We start from the raw sequence: 26,403 nt of genomic DNA on the forward strand, positions 1-26,403 counted from the left end.
ATGACCAAAATTGTAAATCCAAACCACTGATTCTATTTTAAAAGGAGAAATACATATTTACAGTTTGAAGTAGCAAGAAGTCCTTTACTCTGTATCGTTTCTTAAGCGTAGGTTGCTGAGCAATAGAGAGTAAGGCCTTATGTGGATGCCTGAGGAGTCAGGCCCAGTCATAGGCCTGGAAAATAATAGGGACTGTCTGAAGCTCTCACAAAGCTGTACACCTCTGATTGCTTTCTGCTGTTAGGGTCACCTTGGGAAGGGGTATTTAAACATATTTATAGGTTTGTAGAGTTCCATAGAATAGCCATGAGAAATACAAAAGCCTTCTTAAGTAAACAATGCAAAGAAATAGAGGAAGACAATAGAATGAGAAAGACTAGAGACCTCTTCAAGAAAATTAGAGATATCAAGGGAACATTTCTTGCAAAGATGGGCTCAATAAAGGACTGAAATGGTAGGGACCTAACAGAAGCAGAAGATATTAAGAAGAGGTGGCAAGAATACATGGAAGAACTGTATAAGAAAGATCTTAATGACCCGGATAACTACGATGATGTGGTCGCTTACCTAGAGCTGGACATCCTGGAATGTGAAGTCAAGTGGGCCTTCGGAAGCATCACTATGAACAAAGCTAGTGGAGGTGATGAAATTCCAGCTGAGCTATTTCAAATGCTGCAAGATGATGCTGTGAAAGTGCTGTACTCAATATGCCAGCAAATTTGGAAAACTCAACAATGGTCACAGGCCTGGAAAAGTTCAGTTTTCATTCCAGTTCCAAAGAAGGGCAATTCCAAAGAATGTTTGAACTACCGTACAATTGCACTCATTTCACATGTTAGTAAGGTTATGCTCAAAATCCTTCAAGCTAGGCTTCAGCAGAATGCGAACTGAAAACTTCCAGATGTACAAGTTGGATTTAGAAAAGGCAGTGGAACCAGAGATTAAGTGGTGAAAATCCACTGGATCATTGAAAAAGCAAAGGAATTCCAGAAGAATATCTACTTCTGCTTCATTGACTGTGCTAAAGCCTTTGACCTTGTGGATCGCAACAAACTATGGAAAATTCTTAAAGCCATGGAAATAGCAGACCACCTTACCTGCCTCCTATAAAACCTGTGTGCAGGTCAAGAAGCAACAGTTAGAATCAGACATGGAACAATAGACTGGTTCAAAATTGAGAAAGGAGTACGTCAAGGTTATATATTGTCACACTGCTTATTTAACTTAAATGCAGGGTGCTGCTGCTAAGTCACTTCAGTCGTGTCCGACTGTGTGTGACCCCATAGATGGCAGCCCACCAGGCTGCCCCATCCCTGGGACTCTCCAGGCAAGAACACTGGAATGGGTTGCCATTTCCTTCTCCAATGCATGAAAGTGAAAAGTGAAAAGGAAGTCACTCAGTCGTGTCCGACTCTTCGTGACCCCATGGACTGCAGCCCACCAGACTCCTCCGTCCATGGGATTTTCCAGGCAAGAGTACTGGAGTGGGGTGCCATCGCCTTCTCTGTATATGCAGGGTACATTATGTGAAATACCAGGCTGGATGAGTCGCAGGCTGGAATCAAGATTTCTGGGAGATATATCAACAACCTCAGCTATGCAGATGACACTACCCTTATGGCAGAAAGAGAAAACAAACTAAAGAGCCTCTTGATGAAGGTGAAAGAGGAGAGTGAAAAGGCTGGCTTAAAACTCAACATTCAAAAAAAACTAAGATCACGGCATCTGGTTCCATTATTTCCTGGCAAATAGATGGGGAAACAATGGAAACAGTGGCAGATTTTCTCTTCTTGGGCTCCAAAATCCCAGCAGATGATGACCACAGCCATGAAATTAAAAGACACTTATTCCTCGGAAGAAAAGCTATGATCAACTTAGACAGCATATTAAAAAGCAGAGATGTCACTTTGTTGACAAAGGTCCATATTGTCAAAGCTATGGTTTTTCCAGTAGTCACGTATAGATGTGAGAGTTGGACCATAAAGAAGGCTGAGTGCCAAAGAATTGATGCTTTTGAACTGTGGTGTTGGAGAAGACTCTTGAGAGTCCCTAGGATAGCAAGGAGATCCAACCAGTCATCCCTAAAGGAAATCAGTCTTGAATATTCATTGGAAGGACTGATGCTGAAGCTGAAGCTCCAATACTTTGGCCACTTGATGTGAAGAGCCGACTCATTGGAAAAGACCCTGATGTTGGGAAAGATTGAGGGCAAGAGGAGAAGGGGGCAACAGAGGATGAGAGGTTGGATGGCATCACCGATTCAACGGACATGAGTTTGGGTATACTCTGGGAGATAGTGAAGGATAGGTAAGCCTGGTGTGCTGTAGTCCATTGGGGTCACAAAGAGTAGGACACGACTTAGGGACTGAACCACAGAGCTCCTGTTTTGTAAGATGTTGAGCAATGGCTATTTTTACTTTCCTAACGCAGTGAACATCTCCAGTTTATTCCCATTATGTGTTCTTTTTACTGATCATCTCATTGTGTTTCTCTATAAACTGTATTGCCATGAACATGCCTGATTTTGCCAGAATAGTGTGTAAGACCATTAGTGAGTTTTATAGGAACAGGCCAGGCAAATTGCCTTAAGTAGATTAGATTCATTGTTAATGAACACCATGTGGGTGGTTCTTGACCCAAAGCAAGGGTATTTAGAAATGTATGTGGGGCGTGTTTGGTTGTCGGGCAACATGGGGGGCCTGGAAGGGAGGTCATCTGGCATTTAGTGTGCAGAGGCCAGGGACGCTTAATGTCCAGTAGTTTGTGGACTGGTCGCATACAGGAAAGAATTGCCTTGCCCCAGGTGCTAAGAGCCATGCTAGTGATTGGCATGCTGTACTTGGCTTTGAGGTTCAAGAGTAGTAATCTTCTTTATAATACTAAATTCCTGTCTTTATTAATAAACCAAACAAACTGAGGTCAACGAAGTGTCTGGTGAATCTTTATTTTAGGAGGAACAAATAAGTAAAAATTTTGAGAAATAGAGTTAAGTTCAGGGACCATATGTCTCTTCTGTTCTGGCTTCTGACCAACAGAATCAGAAATTGCAGAAAGCGTGTGTGTATGCTCAGTCACTCAGTCATGTCCAACTCTTTGTGGCCCCATGGACTGTAGCCTGCCAGGCTCCTCTGTCCATGAGATTTTCTAGGCAAGAATAGTGGAGTGGGTTGCCATTTCCCCCAAAGACTGAGAGTCAGATGGGAAGTAAAAAACTGATTCCATTCATCTGTGCCAGCATATTAAATCTCCTTTCCTTATTTTCTTCAACAGAATTATAAGCTAGATTATAAATTCTTTTAAAAGAACATATCTTTAGGCAAAAGTGTAACTTCTCACCCGGAATCTGAATGTCTGTATTAGTTTTCTTTAAAAAACAACAACAACAAAAAGCCAATTGATTAGAGTATAATTGCTTCACAATGTTGTGTTAGTTTCTGCTGTTCAATGAAGTGAGTCAGCTATATGAGTACATATATCCCCTCCCTCTTGAGCCTGCCTTGCACCTCCACCCTCATCCCACCCCTCTAGGTCACACGCAGCACTGAGCTGAGCTTCTTGTGCTATATACATCAGCTTCCTAGTAGCTGTGTTAGTTTTCTATTGCTGCTGTAACAAATTCCCAAAGCTATGGCTTTAAATAACACTGACGATTCTCTTACAGTAGTATCGTCTTACTATAGTCCAACAGGTCTTACTGGGCTAAACTTAGGATGTTGACAGGGCTTGCTCCTTTTTGGAGACTCTCACGGTGAGTCCTTTTCCTCACCGTCTCCAGCTTCCAGAGGCCACCCACATCCCTCCCCTCATGGCTTGCTCCTTCCTTTCCACAGTCAGCAGTATTACATCTCTCTCACCATCCTTTTGGAGTCATGGTTTCCCCTGACTCTGCTCCTCTGCCTCCCTCTTCCACTTCCACAAGAACCCTTGTAATTATGTTGTTTACCTGGATCATCCAGAATTTAAAGATTTAAGATCATCCCTGCTTAAAGATTAGCTAGTTAGCACCCCTAATTCCATCTGCATCCTTAATTTTCCTTTGCCATGGAACCTAATTTGTTCATGGACTCCGGAATTAGGATGTAGACAGCTTTGTGGGGGTTAGTCTGCTTCCCACAATTACCATATTCATTCAGTTTGGAGAGATCTTGGAGAAGTTTGATGAAGAACGCAGCATAGTCAGGATTCTTGTAGTTTAACCTGACCATGTACGTTTGGGAGCTGTTGAGGAAGCAGGGACACACATTAGGGTCTAGAAACCAGAGTGATAGGAATGAGAATATAAGAGAGGCGCTGGATCTGAGCAGTGATGTGAAGGCAGAGGCTGACCAAACAAGGGACTTTTTCACGAGGGGGCTGTGCAGAGGTTTGGAGTTTGGCTTGCTTGAATTGTTTTGGGTAGTTCTGCTGTCCAAGAAGGAGTGCAGGTATTGAAACAAATCACAATATTTGGGCAGTTCACTCAGTCAGTATCTACAGGGCAATTTCAAAAAGGTACTGTTTTCAAAAGCATCACAATTCTAAAGTCTCTTGAAGAAATCTAACAAATATGTAAAAGGCTTTTATAAGGAAAATTATGGAACTTTATTGAAGGGCATAAAATAAGACAGAAATAGATGGAAAGCCCTGCAGTTTGTAGATATTGTGTAGATAATGCTTTTCTGCAAATCAATCTGTGAAGTTAACACAATTTATGTTTTACAACTTTTTATTGTGGAAAAAAGCACAATACAGAAATGGAACAGATACAGAGATTTGAAAGCATACTAAAAGGAACATCATATATTGCTTAAATTCAAAGTTAATATGTGTCATACTTTGGTATACTTTATTTGTATACCAAATATATTTGTATATTTGTTTTGTATCTTTATTTGTTTTTGCTGTTGCAGGAGAAGGCAATGGCACCCCACTCCAGTACTCTTGCCTGGAAAATCCCATGGACAGAGGAGCCTGGTAGGCTGTAGTTCATGGGGTCTCTAAGAGTCGGACACGACTGAGCGACTTCACTTTCACTTTGAAATTAAATTATAGATATCAATTATTTTAATATGTATCTCCTACAAATAAGGACATGCTCCTACGCAATCACAATACTGTTATTATACCTAAGAAAATTGTACAGTAGTTTTATAATGTGATCTAATACCCAGTTTCCCACTTATGCCGCAAATTACTTTTACAGATTCCCCCCCCTCACCCTAAACCAGAGTCCAGTACAAGGTGCATTTCTGACTGTTGTGTATCTCTATGCTATGCTAAGTCACTTCAGTCATGTCCGACTCTGTGCGACCCCATAGACGGCAGCCCACCAGGCTCCCCCGTCCCTGGGATTCTCCAGGCAAGAACACTGGAGTGGCTTGCCATTTCCTTCTCCAGTCTCTAGTCTCTGTTAATTCTCAACAGGTTGCTGCTTTTATCCTCGTGGTGGTGACTTTGTAAGAGTTCAGCCATTATCTTTAGAACACCCCATGTTCCAGGTTTGTTTCTTTGTGTAGTTTGACTGGTCCCTATCACTGGTATTTCCTGAAAATCGGGAGTTGGGTATAAACGCCTGGTTAAATCAGGTTAAGTACCTTTCGTAAGAATACTTTATAGGTGATGCCGTACACGACAAGAAGCACATGTTAGGTTGCACCACTGTTCGTGAGACCAGAGGTGGTCACTCGGTTGTTTAAGGCAGTGATCCTTCGATCCCTGTGTTGTAAAGATAAAACTTCCCCTTTGTAAATTGTAAGGTATAATTGGTGAGATGGTAACGTGACTTAAAATCCCAGTAGAGTTTTCGAAGGAACATGGCAAACTGATGCTAAATATCATATGCATGCATGCTAAGTTGCTTCAGTCATGTCCAACTCTTTGCGACCCAGTGGATAGTAGCCCACCAGGCTCCTCTGTCCTTGGTTTTCTCCAGGCAAGAATAGTGGAGGGGGTGTCCATTCCCTCCTCCAGGGGGTCTTCCTGACCCAGGGATTGAACCCAAGTCTCTTATGTCTCCTGCATTGGCAGGCGGGTTCTTTACCACTTGTGCTACCTGGGAATAGCTGAAATAATTATACGAATAATGATAACAGTAATATATTTGTTGAGAGCTAACTATATGCCGGCCACTATTCTTAGTGCTTTATATGTATTAATTCACTGAATTCTCACAACTATTGGAACCAGTGTTATTCTCCTTTAATACATGAAGAAATCTGATGTAAATTCATACAAGGCCACGTGGCTAGTAAGAGAGCAGGTTAGGATTTGAACTGGGGCAGTCTGACTCAGTGACCCATATGCTTAACCCCTATCTTGTACATAAGTGATAAAATATTAAGACTTTCTATAAAGCAGTAATCATAAAGAAAAGATTAAAGAACAAAAACAACACCCACAGATCAAACCTGCATCTCTTACATCTCCTGCATTGGCAGGTGGGTCCTTGCCACCTGGGAAGCCCATTTTGTTACACGCGTATTTGCAAGTGGTTGGTACCCAAATTATATAAAAGTATTTGTAATACTACACATTAGTAAGAAAACGATGAGACGTGTGCGAAGGATATGAACCAACAGTTCCCAGAAGACCCCAAATCTGATACATATTAAAATATGCTCATCTTCCTTGTGTGTGTAGCATCAAATAAACACAAATGAACTTACAGTGAGACAGTAGGTAACGGCATCAGAGTGGCTAACCGTTAGACATCCAATAACACCACGTTGGTACAATAACTCAAGAAAGCAGTATGGCAGTATTGCCCTGAGGGCTCAGCTGGTGAAGAATCTGCCTGCAATGCAGGAGACCTGGGTTCAACTCCTGGGTTGGGAAGATCCTCTGGAGAAGGGAAAGGCTACCCACTCCAGTATTCTGGCCTAGAGAATTCCATGGACTGTATAGTCCATGTGGTCACAAAGAGTCAGACACGACTGAGCGACTTTCACTTTCAATGAAATTGAGTGTTTGCGTGCCGTGTAGCCCTGCATCTTCACTTCTAGGTCTCTCCCCTAGGGAAGCCTGCCACATGTTTACAAGGGTACATGCACAGAGGTATTCTGTGGAATAGTGATTTGAAGAAGAGAGAAAGAGAAAGAAGAAAAAGATAAATAAAATGGTACATATGATGTCGATGGAATACTCCTCAGCATTCAGAATGAATAAATCACTGAGCATTATTCCACTGCCTCTATATTTATCTATCTACCACATCTTTTTTATCTGTTCAATTCTTGAAGGACACTTAGGCTGCTTCCATAGGTTGGCTATTATAAATAGTGCTGCAGTGAACATTGGGTGTATGTATCTTTTTGAATTAGTGTTTTGTTTTCCTTGTATAAAAATGGAGTGAAATTTTGCCATTTGAAATAGCATGGAGGGACCTGGGTGGTATTAGGGTTAGGAAATAAATAAGAGACAGACACCTACTGTGTATAGTCACTTGTGTGTGGAACCTAAATGTGACGAACGAGAAACAGACTCACAGATGTGGAGAACAAGCTAGTGTTCATCAGAGGGGAGAGGGGCTAGGACCAGGGCAAGGCAGGGCGAAAGGCATAGACTACTCGGTGTAAGTAAGTTACAAGGGTGTTATGCACAGCATAGGAAATACAGTCGGTATTTTATAATAATTTTGAATGGAGTCTAATGTATAAAAATATCAAGTTACTATGTTGAGTTATGTTGAAACTAATAATAAGTCAACTGTACACGTGTGCTAAGTCACTTCAGTCGTGTCCGACTCTTTGCAACCCTGTGGACTGTAGCCTGCCAGGCTCCTCTGTCCTTGGAATTCTCCAGGCAGGAATACTGGAGTGAGTTGCCATGCCCTCCTCGAGGGGATCTTCCCGACCAGAGATTGTACCTGTGTCTCCCGTGGCTCCTGCATTGCAGGAGGATTCTTTTATCGCTGAGCCACTGCAGAAGGCAAGTCAACTGTATTTCAATAAAAAATAATTAGATTTCACATTTATTAGCATGTAACTGCACCTATATGTGTGAACACCAATGAACCTAAAAACAAAAAGCATAAAATCTAAAAACATAAAAAAGTAAGTAGCCAAATGTTCCATATAGTATGTTAACATTTACATAAAATTTATGTAACCTTTTAAGACAACATCTTTGTACTGTTTTTTTGATACATATGAATATAGTAGAAGTACAGAAGCACTCACAGAAATAATACATATTAAGCTCAGGACTGTGGTTACTTTTGGGTGCAAAGGAAAGGGAAGAGATGATAATGAGATTGGAATAGGGTTTAGCTCTACTTGTAATGTTTTGTTTTTTGAAAAATAAAGAGCACTCTGAAGAAATTACGACAAAACAAAATCTGTTAAATCTTGGGGATGATTTTCTGTTTTTTTTTTTACATGTTTGTAATATGTCATATTTAAAAAATTTAAGCATGTTAGGACTAGAATGGAGCATATTTTTAGTGTTTAAATTTCCACTAAGTTCTAGGTAGATTTCACTGCGTAGTTGTTGCTTTTATAAAACACGTTTTAAACACTGTATACAGTTCATTAAAATTGGAGGAAAAGCATCTCCAGCTGACCTTATTTGCTAGAATGGAACACAGAGCTTCGTTGTGTTAAGTTGCCCCTTACGATAGAGCCCATAATCTCATGTGTTCCCAGTTTTCTATAATTACATCTGACAACATAATTAAAAAAAAAAAGACCTCTTATGTTGAAGATAAAAGCATACTCTATTAACCACCTGGCTAAGGACCACAATGACAAAAAGCTTTTTCTAATTAGTATGATTGTCAAAGTGTGTTAGCATCAGGCTCTGGGACGAGTAATGGCTCTTTAAGGAAACTGGGCCACTTTTGGAAACTTTTGTTCTGTGGTTTATAGGAAGAGCTTGCTGGTTCTGTCTTTTGTCTTAGGATGTGTTTTCCCAAGAAAAGAAAGATAATAAGGATACTCTAGGGAAGAATTTAGTGCCCGCAAATGGTTGGGGACTCTGTGACCCTTGCTTCTTATGGTTTTTAAAAACCAAGTATTGATGATTAAGCCCTTGTCACTTGTTGGCAGAAATTGAAAACAGCCTATACGTACATTTGGAAATGCACTTTGAAATAAGCAAGCTTTAGGTACACAGCCGCAGGTAGAAAGTTATTTATCCCATATCTAAAATTTATGAGGCTTTTTATTTTGGCATGTTGTCGCAAATGGTCCCTACCAGGTGACTTGCTGCTAGCTTCAGACTAAAGCCATCTGCCGACAGTCTTCTCTGCTCCTGCTGAAATTAGCTGGGTACTATTAGATGTTTAAAGTTAAAGGGGAACCTTTCCTGATGGCTCACTGCTGTGTGCTCGTCATTTTTTTCCCCCTCCATTGGAAACATTGCTTTGTATAAACCATGATGTCCACTTCTTTACATGCATGATTTCTTCTAATTGTTGCAACAACGCAGGGAAGAAACTGAACTTTGGAGGGCTTTAACAACTGCCTGTAAGTGGCAAAGTCAGAGCCATGTTAGTCTGATACTGAAACCCAGGGTCTCGGCAGTTACCATGCTGTACTGTACTGCTGGCAGGGAAGTAGTTTGCTTTTCTAATTGTTGGTCATCTTTAGGGTTTTACATGGTCGTTCATTTTTTTTAAGACTTGAGAAAAGATAAATTAAAACTATTGGGTTGTAGGACTTCGCTGGTGATCCAGTGCAGGGGATCGGGTTTGATCCCTGGTCAGGGAGCTAAGATCGTGCATACCACACAGCACAACCCAAAAAAATGGGGCTGGGGTGGGGTGGTGGTGTTCATATGTTGGGGATAAGTATAATGTTTGACAGTTACTTTTTGGTGGTCAGGATTAATAAAAGGCTAAAAGAATGGATGAGCATTTAAAAATATTAACTGTTGAATGTCAACATATATTTTGAATTTTGAAGTTAAAATTGTCTTAGATTGTACCATCAAACTCTTGGAAAAATTATCTGCAAACCTGTTGTTGCCTCTCCTTTCTCTTCTTCCTGTTCCCGTAATATTCCCTGCATTGTTTCTTTGAATGAGGGAGTGAATAAAGGTCAGCAGGAAGTAGTCACCAGTAGTAACAGTCCTTCTTGCATTTGTGGTTGATCAGCTGTCTCCTCCATCGCACCTGGTCAGACTTGTTCAGCGTTTGTTCCTCAGTCCCGACGCGGTGCCTGGCCTGTTGTTGGTGTTCTAGAAATGCATGTGGACTGGATGAAGGAATCTGAAATCTGAGCAAAGTCTTGGAAAGGATAAATGTGTAGCAGAAAGGATTTGCAGTCTTGCTCGTAAGACCATGTAGTCCTCTTCATCCTGCAGACTCTTCCTCCATGTTTCTTTGCCGTGCTGGAGACAATCGCAGGTCTGTTCACCACAGCTGTCGGTGTCCAGGAACACACTGCACTGTCCTCCTGTGCAGGAGGGCTGAGTTCCCATCTCAGCCATGCCCTTTTCAGGACACTCTTTTAAAAAAGTGAATATTAGGTATGTGTTATTTTTAATTACTGTCACTGATGTATGTAATTTGAAAATTAATGTTGCTGTAATTATATTGATATACTGAATAGTTATTCCCAGCTTCTTAGTCAGACAAATTAAGCCTGTCTTTATGAATTCATCTTCAAAGGCTCAAAGTGGTTAAGGAATCGGGAGTATGCAGAATTAAAGCCTTTGTTCTGCGGTTAATTTAGCATGAGTTAGCAAATGTAATTGATTTTAAAAATGTGGCATCAAGATTAGATTTCCCTTCAAGGAGAACTTTTGGTCTCTGTTCTCTCTTTCCAGAGGTTTCTGATTTATAACAAGGAGCTCACTGGGGTCACATTCAAAACAGGAATTAAAGTGATTTGTTTGGGTTTGCTGACAAGGAGTTAAAGGCTTTAAATAGAGGACATTCTTTCTTGGGACTGCAGATGCCTGATTTTGCAAAAGAGATACACTCTCTGTCTTGTTGACTGCTGTATATCCTGTGCTTAACATCGTGCCTGTCCTGAGGGTGCTCATTGACTTTTTTTTTTTTTTAAATAAGAAACCGAATGAATGAGTGAATAAAGGTCACTAGGAAACAGAGCAGAGAAATGTATATGATCTTTTGATTTTTCCAATGTTGAAACGATTCATCTCTTTGCCTTGCTGCCCTCACACACTCAGCCGTGGCTACTATTCCCCACCCCTCCCCCTCCAAGCCCTGCACCCACTCCCTCCCGTGGCATCAGTCATCCGGTTTCTCTGTACCAAGACCTCCAGGTGCCCTTATTGACGGATGTATTGCCCACGGAAAGTACTGCTAGGCTCTGACCGGACAGATCACCCCAATCTGCAGTGTGGACAGGAGTGAACTGATCAGGCCGGGTGAGATGGAGAAGACAGACCTTAAACTAACGAACGCAAGGAAGGCGGTTGCTGTACAGAGGGCTGCAGGGGGCGCTGTGGGAGCAAGCCAGGGGAGAGGGGGCGGCGACACCTGGTAGATACTTTTTCCAGTATGGCATACCTGGAGCCACACCACCTGGCTTTCCATGGCTGATGTCAGGCACTATGGATTGTCATAGCTCAGCATCTGAACCTCCCTTCCCTTCTCTCTTTGCTCTGTATAAAGCCTGAGGTCTTATTTTTTGTCTTTTCATACTGTTCATGGGCTTCTCAAGGCAACAATACTGAAGTGGTTTGTCATTCCCTTCTCCAGTAGACCACGTTTTGTCAGAACTCTCCACCATGCCCTACATGCATGGCTCATAATGTCACTGAGACAATGCTGTGGTCCATGTGATCAGTTTGATCAGTTTTCTGTGGTTGTGTTTTTCATTCTGTCTACTCTCTTACGATTATACAGTGGAAGTAAAAAATAGATTCAAGGGATTAGATCTGATAGAGTGCCTGAAGAATTATGGACAGAGGTTCATGACATTGTACAGGAGGCAGTGATCAAGACCATCCCCAAGAAAAAGAAATGCAAAAAGGCAAAATGGTTGTCTGATGAGGCCTTACAAATGGCTGAGAAAAGAAGAGAAGCGAAAGGTAGAGGAGAAAAGGAAAGATATACCCATTTGAATGCAAAGTTCCAAAGAACAGCAAGGAGAGATAAGAAAGCCTTCCTTAGTGATTAATGCAAAGAAATAGAGGAAAACAATAGAATGGGAAAGACTAGAGATCTCTTCAAGAAAATTAGAGATACCAAGGGAACATTTCATGCAAAGATGGGCTTGATAAAGGACTGAAATGGTACGGACCTAACAGAAGCAGAATATATTAAGAAGAGCTGGCAAGAATACACGAAAGAACTATACAAAAATGATCTTCATGACCCAGATAACTATGATGGTGTGATCACTCACCTAGAGCGAGACATCCTGGAATGAGAAGTCAAGTGGGCCTTAGGAAGCATCACTATGAACAAAGCTAATGGAGGTGATGGAATTCCAGTTGAGCTATTTCAAATCTTGAAAGATGAAACTGTGAAAGTGCTGCACTTAATCTGCCAGCAAATTTGAAAAACTCAGCAGTGGCCACAGGACTGGAAAAGGTCCGTTTTCATTCCAATCCCAAAGAAAGGCAATGTCAAAGAATGCTCAAGCTACCGCACAATTGCACTCATCTCACATGCTAGCAAAGTAATGCTCAAAATTCTCCAAGCCAGGCTTCAACAGTACATGAACTGAGAACTTCCAGGTGTTCAAGCTGGTTTTAGAAAAAGCAGAGGAACCAGAGATCACATTGCCAACATCCGTTGGATCATCAAAAAAGCAAGAGAGTTCCAGAAAAACATCTATTTCTGTTTTATTGACTATGCCAAAGCCTTTGACTGTGTGGATCACAACAAACTGTGGAAAATTCTGAAAGAGATGGGAATACCAGACCACCTTACCTGCCTCCTGAGAAATCTGTATGCAGGTCAAGAAGCAACAGTCAGAACCAGACATGAAACAACAGACTGGTTCCAGATAGGGAAAGGAGTACATCAAGGCTGTGTATATTGTATAAATTAAATAAGTATTGCTTATTTAACTTATATGCAAAGTAGATCATGCGAAATGCCATACTGGATGCAGCACAAGCTGGAATCAGGATTGTCAGGAGAAATAGTAATAATCTCATATATGCAGATGACACCACTGTTATGGCAGAAAGCAAAGAAGAACTAAAGAGCCTCTTGATGAGGGTGAAAGAGGAGAGTGAAAAAGTTGACTTAAAACTCAACATTCAAAAAACTAAGATCATGGCATCCAGTCCCATCACTTCATGGCAAATAGATGGGGGAAACGTGGAAACAGTGAAAGGTTTTCTTTTCTTGGGCTCCAAAATCACTGCAGATGGTGACTGCAGCCATGAAATTAAAAGACACTTACTCCTTGGAAGAAAAGCTATGCCCAACCTAGACAGCAGAATAAAAAGCAGAGACAGTACTTTTCTGACAAAGGTCCGTCTGGTCAAGGCTATGGTTTTTCCAGGGTCATGTACAGATGTGAGAGTTGGACCATAAAGAAAGTCGAGTACCAAAGAATTGATGCTTTTGAACTGTGGTGTTGGAGAAGACTCTTAGGAGTCACTTGGACTGCAAGGAGATCCAACCAGTCCATCCTAAAGGAAATCAACCCTGAATATTCATTGGAAGGACAGATGTTAAAGCTGAGACTCCAATACTTTGGCCACTTGATGCAAAGAACTGATGCTGGGAAAGATTGAAGGCAGGAGGAGAAAGGGACGACAGAGGATGAGATGGTTGGATGACATCATCACCTCAATAGCATGAATTTGAGCAAGCTCCAGGAATTGGTGATGGACAGGGAGGCCTGGTGTGCTGCATTCCATAGGATTACAAAGAGTAGGACACGACTGTGCAACTGAACTGTACTGAACTGAACTGAGGTCTCGTCTCCATGAGATGGCTCCAGAGGTCTGTCTACTGGGCTCTCCACTGGTTTGTCCCTTCAGTTCTGCAGTCTGTCCTGCAGAACAGTGCAGGGTCTGATTCAGGCATGCCTCGCCAGGCTCCTTCCATCTCTAACTCTATACTCCAGTAATATTGCACTTCTCTTCATTCCTGGAAGGTACCATCTTTTTTTGCTCCTTTATCCTTTTTACATCCTCTGCTCGAAATATTCTTGCTTCTAACAATATAAGAGCTTTTTTTTTTTTTTTAAATAATAAAGCTCAATAAGAACTTTTTCTGGCTCTTACTCATTCTTCTGCAGCTCTTGGATATCACTTCTTCTGAGAACATTTCATGCTCCTAACACTCCCAAGTCTGGGTTGATCCATGGTGACATATTTTCTATGGTGTAGTCTAAGCATTTATATACACTCCTATAATTGCCTGTTCATCTCTTATTAGTCTGTGGGATTGGTGAATACTTTGCTATTTCTTTGGGCCTAACTCAGAAGGGGCTGTTTTCTTGAATGCTTCTGTCCCGTTTGATCTCCTTATAACCTTAGGTTTACCTAGAGCAACACCTTTCACAGGTCACTCCCTTATTTCTGTTCTGGGTACTTCCTGTCCATCCTTTGCACATCTGCCTGGTCAGCATCCCTAGGGTGCTGGCTCGCATCACTTCCCTGTACCGTGAAATCCGTTGTTTCCCTTGGTTCTGTTTTCCACAAGGTAAAACTAGCAGGCACTCAGCATAAATGAGTGTCTTCTAGTTTTTTCTACATTTTCTACATTTCTGTCTTTGTTTAAGGCATCAGCATTTTCTTAACGACCAAGCTGGAAAACGCAACAGTTTGGAGTTCTCCCTGATCCTCAGTGACTGAACCTGAGCGCTGTCAGTGTCACACAGGGACAGAGCAGGCAGAGGAGGCGGACCTCTCGACCTTGGGTTAAGACTGGGTTAGGGGGTACTTCAGTCAGAGCACCCTCCCCTCCACCCAACCTGTGAGCCCGCACTTCCTTTCTCCTTTCTCCCCACTGCCGATGCTTCAGTTTAGACCTCTTTAGCTCAGCTTGAAATGTCATGTCATCTAAGTTTCTCCTAGACTGTGGAGATGAGATGAAAGTGCCTCCTAAAGTGTCCACATGCGTGTGTCAGTCATGACCTTGAACACGGCTGCCGGGATCTTTCTCATCCAGCTGCTCGTGGTTCTCCCGTGACGTCTTCTGTCCCGGCCGCCTCAGTCCCAGGCGCTCCCCATGGACAGGGCTGTGGCCGTGTTGGGTATGCACTCAGCGCAGTGTGATAGAACACGTTGTTGCTGAGTTCGCTTCTCTCCTGCACACACGTGGGGGCCATAACCACGTTTCCTTCGTCTTGCGTCTGTCTTCCTCCCTCCCCCGACCCCAGCCCAGCGTCGGCCGGACACAGAAGAGGTCAGCGACCGTAGTATCCGTGGACCCGGTGCTTCTGTTCCTCCTCCCTCCTCCTTCCAGGAACCTTCCGGGTTCCCTCCAGGCCGACAGCCTCTAACGCGGGAATCCCGCGCAAGTGCAGTCTGGGCCAGCGGCCAAGGCATCGAGTGGGAGCCACAGTTGCAGGTGAAGAGCTCAGGGAAAGTACTGATTGCACTTTTGTTTCTGAACCAGGTGCTTGCGACGGGGCTCAGTGGCCTGTACTCCTCCCTGCCTACCAAGCTGGAGGAGAAGGGCGAGGGGTGGCACTGCCTCCTGAGGGACGACTGGCTCCTGCTCCCGCCGCTCGTCCAGTTCATGAACTCGCTGGAGTTCTGCAACGCCGTCATCCAGGTGAGAGCGGCCAAGGGTCTGCCGCGGCCCATTCAGGACACGGACGATATGCTGAGTCTGCTGAGTCAGCTGATCACATCAGCGTTCCTTCTCTTATTGCAGTCAACGTTTGCGGAACACTGATGCTTTACTTTAAGCCTATTGAATGTCCTGGAATGAGTAAAAATGTTAGTTTATAGGTTTCGGGGAAGTTTTAATTGAGAAAAAAAATGAGTAGATTTTCTTTATCTTCCTTATAAAAAGTGTTAATTCTGTTTTGATTATCCACTTAACCAACAAAAGTAAGTTCAATGCTGGGCTCATTAAATAGATATTTTTAGGCTTCTAAGTATTCCAAATTATACCATTTTTACTTCAAGGTCTTCTTGGGAGTCTACAAAGCAAAACACTTTATTTTGCTTAATTGTGCATAGTACATAAAGGATATTGTTATCTCAATTGAATTTAGAAGACGTTAAGCATCTTCTTAGCAACACAAATTAAATTTGCTTTGAAATTGGCCTGCTTCGGGGGAAAAACAGCCACTGAACTCAAGTATATTTGGCTTTTTGATTAGATTTTTACCTTCAAATTTCTTGTTACTGTTTTCAATAAAAAATCAGATCATATATATACTTAAGGGTGTAGTAGGTTTTCATTGAAAAATGTTTTATTTCTATATAGGACAAATATTACCTTAATACTAGATTTATTAAGAAATAAAATTTCTTTATGGTGATTGTAAGGGGGAAAATGTTAGTTATAATCTGTTTATCTACCAAATGAAAAAATAGCTTCTGGAAGAAAATGCAAGTAAATTACTTCAGTTCCCGTCTCATTTTTATTGGTAAGTCAAAGGAGATTTTATTTATGTATAAGATAAATGGATTACATCTTAAGTTATTTTTTCCTTTAATATTACAGTCTGTCAACATTTTCTTGCAGAAGTTTGTGGAAATAAAAAAGATGGAACTATTAGTTTCTCCCCAAATGTACACAGAGAGTGAGATTATCAGTAATTTAAAGATCTAGACGCACTTCCCTAGAAATTGCTTTTTACTTTATTGTTTGACTCTGTTTTTATTTTTTTAAAGAAGGAGAAAGCTAACAGGCATGGTTGAGAACAGAGATACAGTTTATATCATATTCTGAGACTGAAGCCATATACTTTTAAGATTTTTTGTTTGGGGGTACTACTGAAAAGATTACAGTTGACCTTTGCACCTGAAGGTTTCACAGCTGTGGATTCCACCAACAGCAGATCTGAAAGTATTTCCAGAAGAATCCAGAAAGTTCCAAAGGGCAAAATTTGAATTTACTGTATGCCAGCAACTGTTTACTTAGCATTTATATTGTAGTTACTATTTGTATTGTAATAGGCATTATAAAGTAATGTAGAGATGATTTATACTATATGGGAAGACGTGTAGATTATATGAAAACACTATGCCATTTTTATTTATAAGAGACTTAAGCATCCACAGATTTTGGTACTGTGGCAGTGGGGGCTGGTCATCCCAGAACCAATTCCCCACAGATACCGGGGATGATTGTATTTATAAAAGACGTCAGTAAGGCTTATCCATACTAAATATATTTTGAAAGTTAAATGTAGGAAATGTTGTATCTCTGATAATGTTTTCTGCTTTTTAGCATTATCTGTTTTTTATGAAAAGATTTTCTAAATGCCTTCCTCCCCAATATAAATGATTTTATCAGAGAATGCATTTCAAAGTGAGAATTTTTTTTCTGCTGACAAGATGAATGGTTTTAATTGTCCATTTTGACAGTTATTTTTTTTAAATTAGTCGCAAGTTGAGATAGGACATAAATGAAGTTATGGAGCAAAAATTATCCATTCCAGTTTGTTGACTTTAATTTATGAGCCCATGTACATATTCAGTCTATTTATTATGTTTTTCATTTTTTTTCCAAATAGAAATTTAAAATTACTGGTTTTAAAATTTGGAAGTCCAGGCTATTTATTTATGCTGAGATAAACCATCTGGAAGAATTACATGGTGGTTTGAAGTGTCAGTTATTCTTTAGCCATGAAATAAATGGCCAACATTTGGATTTCCTTTTTGAATTCAGGTTTGATTTTAAGAAGATCTAAAGATTGTCTTTTTCATGACTGTTTGTTTCTCTCTTAGGTGGCTCACCCTTTGATTCGTAATCAGCTTGTCAATTATATTTACAACGGATTCTTGGTACCAGTCTTGGCTCCAGCTCTCCATAAGGTCAGTGATTGGCTGATGTCATCTCTTGTCTGTTTCTTGTACAACTGATAGAAGCCGAGGAAGGAAGACACAGTATCATTGACTTGGTGGTGACTTCGCTTTATTTTCCTTCTCATTTCATTCATGTTCCTTACCAGCGTCAATTACAGATCTTAATGATGGTGACAGCTTACATCTGACGGGATCCATTTGAGTAGGGCCCTGTGAATATCAAGTAAGCTGGTGTAAATGAACATTGGCACCTGGACTGACTCTTGTGTCTACTTGATTTCATAGGTAGTAGCCACTTGAAACTCTCTGTTAAGCTCTCCTCTGAGCTAACATGGCTCATAGTTTCATTGAGTTCAACAAGGCTGTGGTCCACGTGATCAGTTTGGTTAATTTTCTATGATTGTGGTTTTCATTCTGTCTGCCCTGTGATGGATAAGGATAAGAGGCTTATGGAAGCTTCCTGATGGGAGAGACTGACAGAGGGGGAAACTGGGTCTTGTTCTGGTGGGCGGGGCCATGTTCAGTTAGGTTCAGTCGCTCAGTTGTGTCCGACTCTTTGCCATCCCATGGACTGCAGCATGCCAGGCCTTCCTGTCCATCACCAACTCCCAGAGTTTATCTAAACTCATGTCCATTGAGTTGGTGATGCAATCCAACCATCTCATGCTCTGTCATCCCCTTCTCCTGCCTTCAATCTTTCCCAGCATCAGGGTCTTTTCTAGTTAGTCGGTTCTTTGCATCAGGTGGCCAAAGTATTGGAGTCTCAGCTTTAACATCTGTCCTTCCAAATGAATATTCAGGGTTGATTTCCTTTAGAATGGATCTCCTTGGTTGGATCTCCTTGCAGTCCAAGTGACTCTTAAGAGTCTTCTCCAACACCACAGTTCAAGAGCATCAATTCTTCAGTACTCAACTTTCTTTATGGTCCAATTCTCACATCCATACATGACCACTGGAAAAACCATAGCTTTGACTAGACAGACCTTTGTCAGAAAAGTAATGTCTTTGCTTTTTAATACGCTATCTAGGTTGGTCATAGCTTTTCTTCCAAGGAGTAAGTGTCTTTTAATTTCATGGCTGCAGTCACCATCTGCAGTGATTTTGGAGCCCCCAAAAATAAAAGTCTCTCATTGTTTCCGTTGTTTCTCCATCCATTTGCCATGAAGTGATGGGACTGGATGCCATGATCTTTGTTTCCTGAATGTTGAGCTTTAAGCCAACTTTCTTACTCTCCTCTTTCACCCTCATCAAGAGGCTTTTTAGTTCTTCGCTTTCTGCCATAAGGGTGGTGTCATCTGCATATCTGAAGTTATTGATATTTCTCCCAGCAATCTTGATTCCAGCTTGTGCTTCATCCAGCCCAGCATGTCTCATGATGTACTCTGCATACAAGTTAAATAAGCAGGGTGACAATATACAGCCTTGACATACTCCCTTTCCTATTTGGAACCAGTCTGCTGTTCCATGTACAGTTCTAACTGTTGCTTCCTGACCTGCATACAGATTTCTCAAGAGGCAGGTCAGGTGGTCTGGTATTCCCATCTCTTGAAGAATTTTCCACAGTTTGTTGTGATCCACACAGTCAAAGGCTTTGATGTAGTCAATAAAGCAGAAGTAGATGTTTTTCTGGAACTCTCTTGCTTTTTCGATGATCCAGCAGATTTGGCAGTTTGATCTCTGGTTCCTCTGCCTTTTCTAAATCCAACTTGAACATCTGGAAGTTCATGGTTCATGTATTTTTGAAGCCCGGCTTGGAGAATTTTGAGCATTACTTTGCTAGCGTGTGAGATGAGTGCAATTGTGCGGTAGTTTGAGCATTCTTTGACATTGCCTTTCTTTGGGATTGGAATGAAAACGGACCTTTTCCAGTCCTGTGGCCACTGCTGAGTTTCAAATTTGCTGGCATATTGAGTACAGCACTTTCACAGCATCATTTTTGAGGATTTGAAATAGCTCAACTGGGATTCCATTACCTCCACTAGCTTTGTTTGTAGTGATGCTTCCTAAGGCCCACTTGACTTCACATTCCAGGATGTCTGGCTCTAGGTGAGTGATCACACCATTGTGATTATCTGGGGCATGAAGATCTCTTTTGTATAGTTGTCCTGTGTATTCCTGCCACCTCTTCTTAATATCTTCTTCTGTTAGGTCCATACCATTTCTGTCATTTATCGAGCGCATCTTTGCATGAAATGTCCCCTTGGTATCTCTAATTTTCTTGAAGAGATCTCTAGTCTTTCCCATTCTGTTGTTTTCCTATATTTCTCTGCACTGATCACTGAGGAAGGCTTTCTTATCTCTTCTTGCTGTTCTTTGGAACTCTGCATTCAAATGGGTATATCTTTCCTTTTCTCCTTTGCTTTTGACTTCTCTTCTTTTCTCAGCTATTTGTAAGGCCTCCTCAGACAGCTATTTTGCTTTTTTGCATTTCTTTTTCTTGGGGATTGATCCCTGTCTCCTGTACAATGTCACAAACCTCCGTCCATAGTTCATCAGGCACTCTGTCTATCAGATCTAGTCCCTTAAATGTGTTTCTCACTTCCACTGTATAATTGTTAAGATTTGAATTAGGGCATACCTGAATGGTCTAGTGGTTTTCCCTACTTTCTTCAATTTATGTCTGAATTTGGCAATAAGGAGTTCATGATAAGTTCATAATAAGGGGCCAAGTTCAGTAAATCTTTAATCCAATTTTCTATTGGTGGGCGGGGCTGTGTTCCCTCCCTGATGCTTGACCTGAGGCCAGGCTATGTGGAGGTAATGAAGATAATGGCGACCTCCTTCACACCTTCACACGTTCCCCTGCAGGCACACTGCACTCAGTGCCCCGACCCTGGAGCAGGCCACCTCCGACCCGTGCCTCTGCCAGAGACTCCCGGACACTCATGGGTTTGTCTGGCTCAGCCTCTTGTGGTGTCACTGCTCCTTTGTCCTGGGTCCTGGTGTGCACAAGGTTATTTTTTGTGCCCTCCAATAGTCTGTTTCCCCAGTCCTGTGTAAGTTCTGGCAGCTCCAAGAGGGCTTATGCCATACCCAGGTCTGCCACACCCAGACCACTGCTGACCGGTAGCTCCACAAGAGACACTCAGAGTTCTGGCTCCGTCTCTGAGGGTTGGGCCTGTGTTCCGTGCCCTTCCCAGGTCTGAGCAGCTCAGGTGACCAAATGCTTCGCGAGCACTGTCCCAGGTGGACCCTGTGTCTTACTCACCTCCCAGTCCTGCCACTGGGTTTCCCTGGGGCGCTGATGAGATTGCAGCAGCCCCTGCCTTGGGCTCTGGTGGTCCCAAGCCTGCCTCTCTGCCTCTGGGTGGGGAGGGGCCTGTCCCAAGCCTGCTTCTCTGCCTCTGGGTGGGGAGGGGCCTGTACGCAGCCTGCTCGCTCTCCTTTGGTATTCTCTCAATCCTTTGTTCTGTGAGCAGGCCAGGCTGCAGAGCTGCAGATTAGGTTGTTAGGCTAGAGCCTTTGGCAGGAAAGTTCTCTTTTCCGCAGTTGCAGTTAGATGTGTATTAATTTCTTTTTTATTTTTCTCTTGGTTATGTTGCCTTCAGAGATTCCAAAACTCTCTACAGACCCACCTGTGAGAGGGTTTCCTGCTGTGTGGAAACTCCTCCTCCTTCACGACTCCCTCCCCAGGACAGGTCTCTGTCCATAACTCTTTTGTCCCTCTTTTTATGTTTTATATTTTGTCCTACCTCCTTTCAAAGAGAATGGGCTGCCTTTCTGGATGCCTGGTGTCTTCCACCAGGGTTCAGAAGTTGTTTTGTGGAAGTTGCTCAGCGTTCAAATGATCTTTTGGTGAATTTGTGGGGGAGAAAGTGGTCTCCCCATCCTACTCCTCCACCATCTTGTTTAACAAATAGATTCGAGGGATTAGATCTGATAGACAGAATGCCTGAAGAACAATGTATGGAGGTTCTTGACACTGTAAAGGAGGCAGTGATCAAAACCATCCTCAAGAAAAAGAAAAGCATTGCACTGCATGGTATCTGCATTCAGCAGTTTGTTCCTGCTGGCTGTTCAAAAGACAGTGCGATATAAATTCAGTATCTGGCATCATTGGTTTTTTTGCTTTGTGCATGTTAGACCTGGTATTTCTACTGATACAGTATCCTTTTAGTTTCTTATACTGGTCAGTTTGACAGAATCTTCAATAGTAACTAATACTTTTTTTTTCTATGGTTGTCATTAAGAACTAGACAGATCCCATCTCTTGACCCTAAACAGGATCCTATAGTAAACTGCTTGAGGAAATTGGATCTTGAAGATTACAGGTGGCAAACTTGGAAGTGAATTCCACTGAAGATCGAAGAGGCCCAGCTAAAACAACTGTGGCAAGCATCACAGCTGTGGATTGAGCAGAACTTTTAGAAAGGGCTACCTTGAAGATGACAACCTTGGAGGAGCTATGGTGATTGGCAGTGGAAAGAATCAGAATGTGTGAAAATCCTTAAAAATGTATTGACTTAAATAACTTTGCCTATGTTATGAATAAAAAGAAACCTTTGTGCAGAAAGTCAGCATATAAAAAAAAAAAGAAAAGCAAAAAGGCAAAATGATTGTCTGAGGAGGCCTTACAAATAGCTGAGAAAAGAAGAGAAGTGAAAGGCAAAAGAGAAAAGGAAAGATATACCCATTTGAACGCAGAGTTCCGAAGAATAGAAAGGAGAGATAAGAAAGCCTTCCTCAGTGATCAATGCAAAGAAATAGAGGAAAACAACAGAATGGGAAAGATTAGAGATCTCTTCAAGAAAATTAGAGATACTAAGGGAACATTTCATGCAAAGATGGGCTCGATAAAGGACAGAAATGGTATGGACCTAACAGAAGCAGAAGATATTAAGAAGAGGTGACAAGAATACAGAGAAGAACTGTACAAAAAAGATCTTCACGACCCAGATAATCACCATGCTGTGATCACTCACCTAGAGCTAGACATCCTGGAATGTGAAGTCAAGTGGGCCTTAGGAAGCATCACTATGAACAAAGCTAGTGGAGGTGATGGAATTCCAGTGGAGCTATTTCAAATCCTGAAAGATGATGCTGTGAAAGTGCTGCACTCAATATGCCAGCAAATTTGAAAAACTCAGCAGTGGCCACAGGACTAGAAGAGGTCAGTTTTCATTCTAATCCCAAAGAAAGGCAATGCCAAAGAATGTTCAAAGTACCACACAATTACACTCATCTCACATACTAGCAAAGTAATGCTCAAAATTCTTCAAGCCAGGCTTCAACAATATGTGAACTATGAACTTCCAGATGTTCAAGCTGGAATTAGAAAAGACAAAGGAATCAGAGATCAAATTGCCAATATCCATTGGATCATCAAAAAAGCGAGAGTATTAGAGCTTCAGCTTCAGCATCAGTCCTTCCAGTGAATATCCAGGATTGATTTCTTTTAGGATTGACTGGTTTGATCTCCTTGCTGTCCAAGGAACTCTCAAGAGTGTTCTCCAACACCACTTATGATTCTCTCATTTTATGTAATGAATCAATGGATATATTTTCTATTGTGAGATGTCAAGAGACATCCATGGACCTAGAATTCTAATTTTAAAGAGTTTTGCCTTACTAAGTAAAGAGACATATAAGTATTTAATTTGGAGGATCTTTGTCAAGTTATTTAATTACCAGCCCTGGCAGGGAGAGAAGCAAGAAGCAACCTACCATGTGCATTTTGATGACATGCTCACTCTTGTGGGTCTGATGGTCCGTTTTGAAGAACACCTGCGCATGGCGACTTTGAAACTTGGCTGTGATGCTGGTGGTCGTTCTTGTTTAGAGCTTTAGGTCTCGATGGAAGATGTTCCCCTTTCTCACCATTTACCCACTCCGGTGTTCTTCCCTGGAGAATCCCAAGGCGGGGGAGCCTGGTGCGCTGCCATCTATGGGGTCACACAGAGTCGGACATGACTGAAGCGACTTAGCAGCAGCAATGCCTTTTGAGCACAGGGAGGTGTTTTCCAAAACAAACAGCGTACCTAGTTTGACTAGGGCTTTTGTGTTACTTCCGTGTTCAGAAGTATTGTATTATAGAAATAATATCTTGTATCTTGTATCTGTTTCCATGTTATCTTTCTGTTAAATATCTTGCTCTTCTCGTGGAGGGCTGGGTGTCCTGTGTTGAAGGTCTGTAAGCCTCTTCACGGAAGAATTTTCCTTTATGGGAAAATAGAATGGTGCCCTGAAAATTCCTTGGCAGTAATTATCCACAGTATACTGGCCCGGTAATTCCCACGGACAGAGGAGCCTTGCGGCCTACAGTCCCTGACACCTCGGGTTTGGACACGACTTAGCAACTAAACAACAACAGTTACTCACATACTGTCTCGCACATTTAGACTTTCTTCCTCATTTATTGTCATCTTTTTTCTCATTGGCTGATACTAAATAAATTCCCAAGTCATTATTATAATACAGTAAATCCTCTATGTATGAAGCTTCAGTTGCAATCTTTCAAAGATGAAAATGCACCCCTGTATGTTGTCCTGTACTGCTGTACTGTACTGTAAGATAAAAAGTGTTTACTTTTTGTGTTTGTTTTTTCTGTACTGTTTGTGCAAAACTATTATAAGGCTGTTACAGTACAGCACTATATAACTGTTGTGTTTGTTGGGTACCTAGGCTGACTTCCCTGGTGGCTCAGACGATAAATCGTCTGTCTACAATGTGGGAGACCCGGGTTTGGTCCCTGGGTTGGGAAGATCCCCTGGAGAAGGAAATGGCAATCCACTCCAGGACTATTGCCTGGAAAATCCCACGGACAGAGGAGCCTAGTAGGCTACAGTCCATGGGGTCCCAAAGAGTCGGACACGCCCGAGCGACTTCACTTTCACTTAGGCTGACTTTGTTGGATTTACAAACAAATTGAACTTAAGGAACGTGCTCTCGGAACGTGCTCTCGGAACAGAACTTGTTCGTAGATAGGGGACTTACTGTAGTTATAATCGTAATTGTTATCTGTCTAGGATATTTTATGTTATTTTAATTAGCATACCTTAAAGTTGCAAATATTAATGATAGCTCTTTATCCACATTCGAGGTTGAGATCCGCCTCAGAGAGCTGTTAGGAAGCTCTGACTGGTCTCTGAGTGCCTTCCCTTCATAGCACAAGTGGAATTAAATTATTCAAAGTGCGGACCTCGGGTGACGTCTCCACAGTGCTCTGCCTGCTTCTTGAGGGTAGGGTTCACCCCTGCTTTGTTTACTGGGGAATCTCCAGTGCTGAGCACAGAACCTTAGACCTGGGAGGCTGAGTAAACAGCACATGTACAGAATGATGTTTGTTAAAATGTTGAACACTCAGTACATTTCCAGACAGTGGTTCATAGGGGAAAATTAAAGCACTTACACATATGAACTAATATTGTTCTCAATTATGCCCATAATTAAACTATGGGATGTAAAAATCATCAAGTTATTAATACATGCTTATTGTGGAAAGAAGCAGTCAGTGCTGAATATGTAAATTACAAAGAGAACATGACTATATTAGGCTGAATTTCTGTCCCTGAAAAATTCCTTAACATTTATCCATTGCAGACCGTTTCTCCCAGGGCTGTTTAGTGACTAGGGAGAGTGTTTCCTTCTTAATTTATTTTCCTCCCTGCTCTCCATTTTTCATTGTTTGTGTTTTTATCGTGTAGAATGAGAAGTTTTAGGAAGAAGCAGGGCGCAGGGGGAGGTGAAGGGCCCCTCCACTGGCTCTCAGCTCCCTGTGTGGTGGCTGATGCCTCTCAGGGGCGGCAGGACGGGCTCGGAGCGGGGCGGGGAGACCAGAGCTCGGTGTTTCTGAGGGGGTCCCCATGGGAGCACACGCAGCCCGTGTCCTTGCCTTTGACACAGCAGGGACACCTGGAAGTCTCAGGTCTCCTGGACAGGCTCCGTCTGTATCTTTCATATTCTGTGTCCCTCACTTTGAGCCTTCTTTAATATCCTAAATAAATTTCGCCCGTGGACTCTCTCAGCTCCCAATTTATGTCTAACATTTTAGTTTCCTCCCTCAATGGTGGCAGTTTGCAGGGGTGAACTTACTCCCACTGTCTCATAAATAGTCTCATAAATAGTATAAATACATTTAGGTTTAAAAATTTTCCTGCCTCACAGTCAGTACTCACAGTGTTTCCACTGCATTTCTTAACCAGAGATGAAGTCATTACAAAGGGTGAAGTGAGCGAAGTTGCTCAGTCGTATCCGACTCTTTGCGACCCCATGGACTGTAGCCTACCAGGCTCCTCCATCCATGGAATTTTCTAGGCAAGAGTACTGGAGTGGGTTGCCATTTCCTTCCCATGGGATCTTCCCGACTCAGGGATCGAACCCAGGTCTCCTGCATTGTGGGCAGACGCTTTGTAGAGGGTAGCAAAAGGTGGCGGGGGCGGGGGGGTTTGCCGGGAATCTTGACAAGTGAAGAGCATCTCCTCCTGTCTTCTCCCCACTCTGCACATGTGTAAAATGCCTTTGCATATGCTGTCTCTGTGCTGTCTTTATCTTGTGCTGTGGGGTGGCCGCTTACTCTTCTGTGTTGGGGCAAAGGAGTATCTGCATAGTTTTCTGTAG

At 42.1% G+C, this 26,403-nt stretch overlaps 1 protein-coding gene and 1 non-coding gene across 6 annotated transcripts in view; both read left to right on the plus strand.

Annotated features, from left to right (window-relative positions):
* The window catches only part of FAM160A1 (family with sequence similarity 160 member A1), a 307,897-nt gene that overhangs the window by 210,486 nt on the left and 71,008 nt on the right, over positions 1-26,403 (plus strand). For all 5 annotated transcript variants that reach the window (XM_027513440.1, XM_027513441.1, XM_027513442.1 and 2 more), the window contains 2 exons: positions 15,479-15,637; positions 17,770-17,856. In XM_027513440.1, the coding sequence (XP_027369241.1) occupies positions 15,479-15,637; positions 17,770-17,856 (246 nt within the window). The remainder of the gene's footprint in view (positions 1-15,478; positions 15,638-17,769; positions 17,857-26,403) is intronic.
* On the plus strand, positions 21,819-21,955 carry LOC113875217. The gene has a single exon (XR_003506213.1). It is a non-coding gene; the product is annotated as a small nucleolar RNA SNORA8 (small nucleolar RNA).

Source organism: Bos indicus x Bos taurus, chromosome 17 (assembly GCF_003369695.1).
Source record: "Bos indicus x Bos taurus breed Angus x Brahman F1 hybrid chromosome 17, Bos_hybrid_MaternalHap_v2.0, whole genome shotgun sequence".
Classification (NCBI taxonomy): Eukaryota; Metazoa; Chordata; class Mammalia; order Artiodactyla; family Bovidae; genus Bos; species Bos indicus x Bos taurus.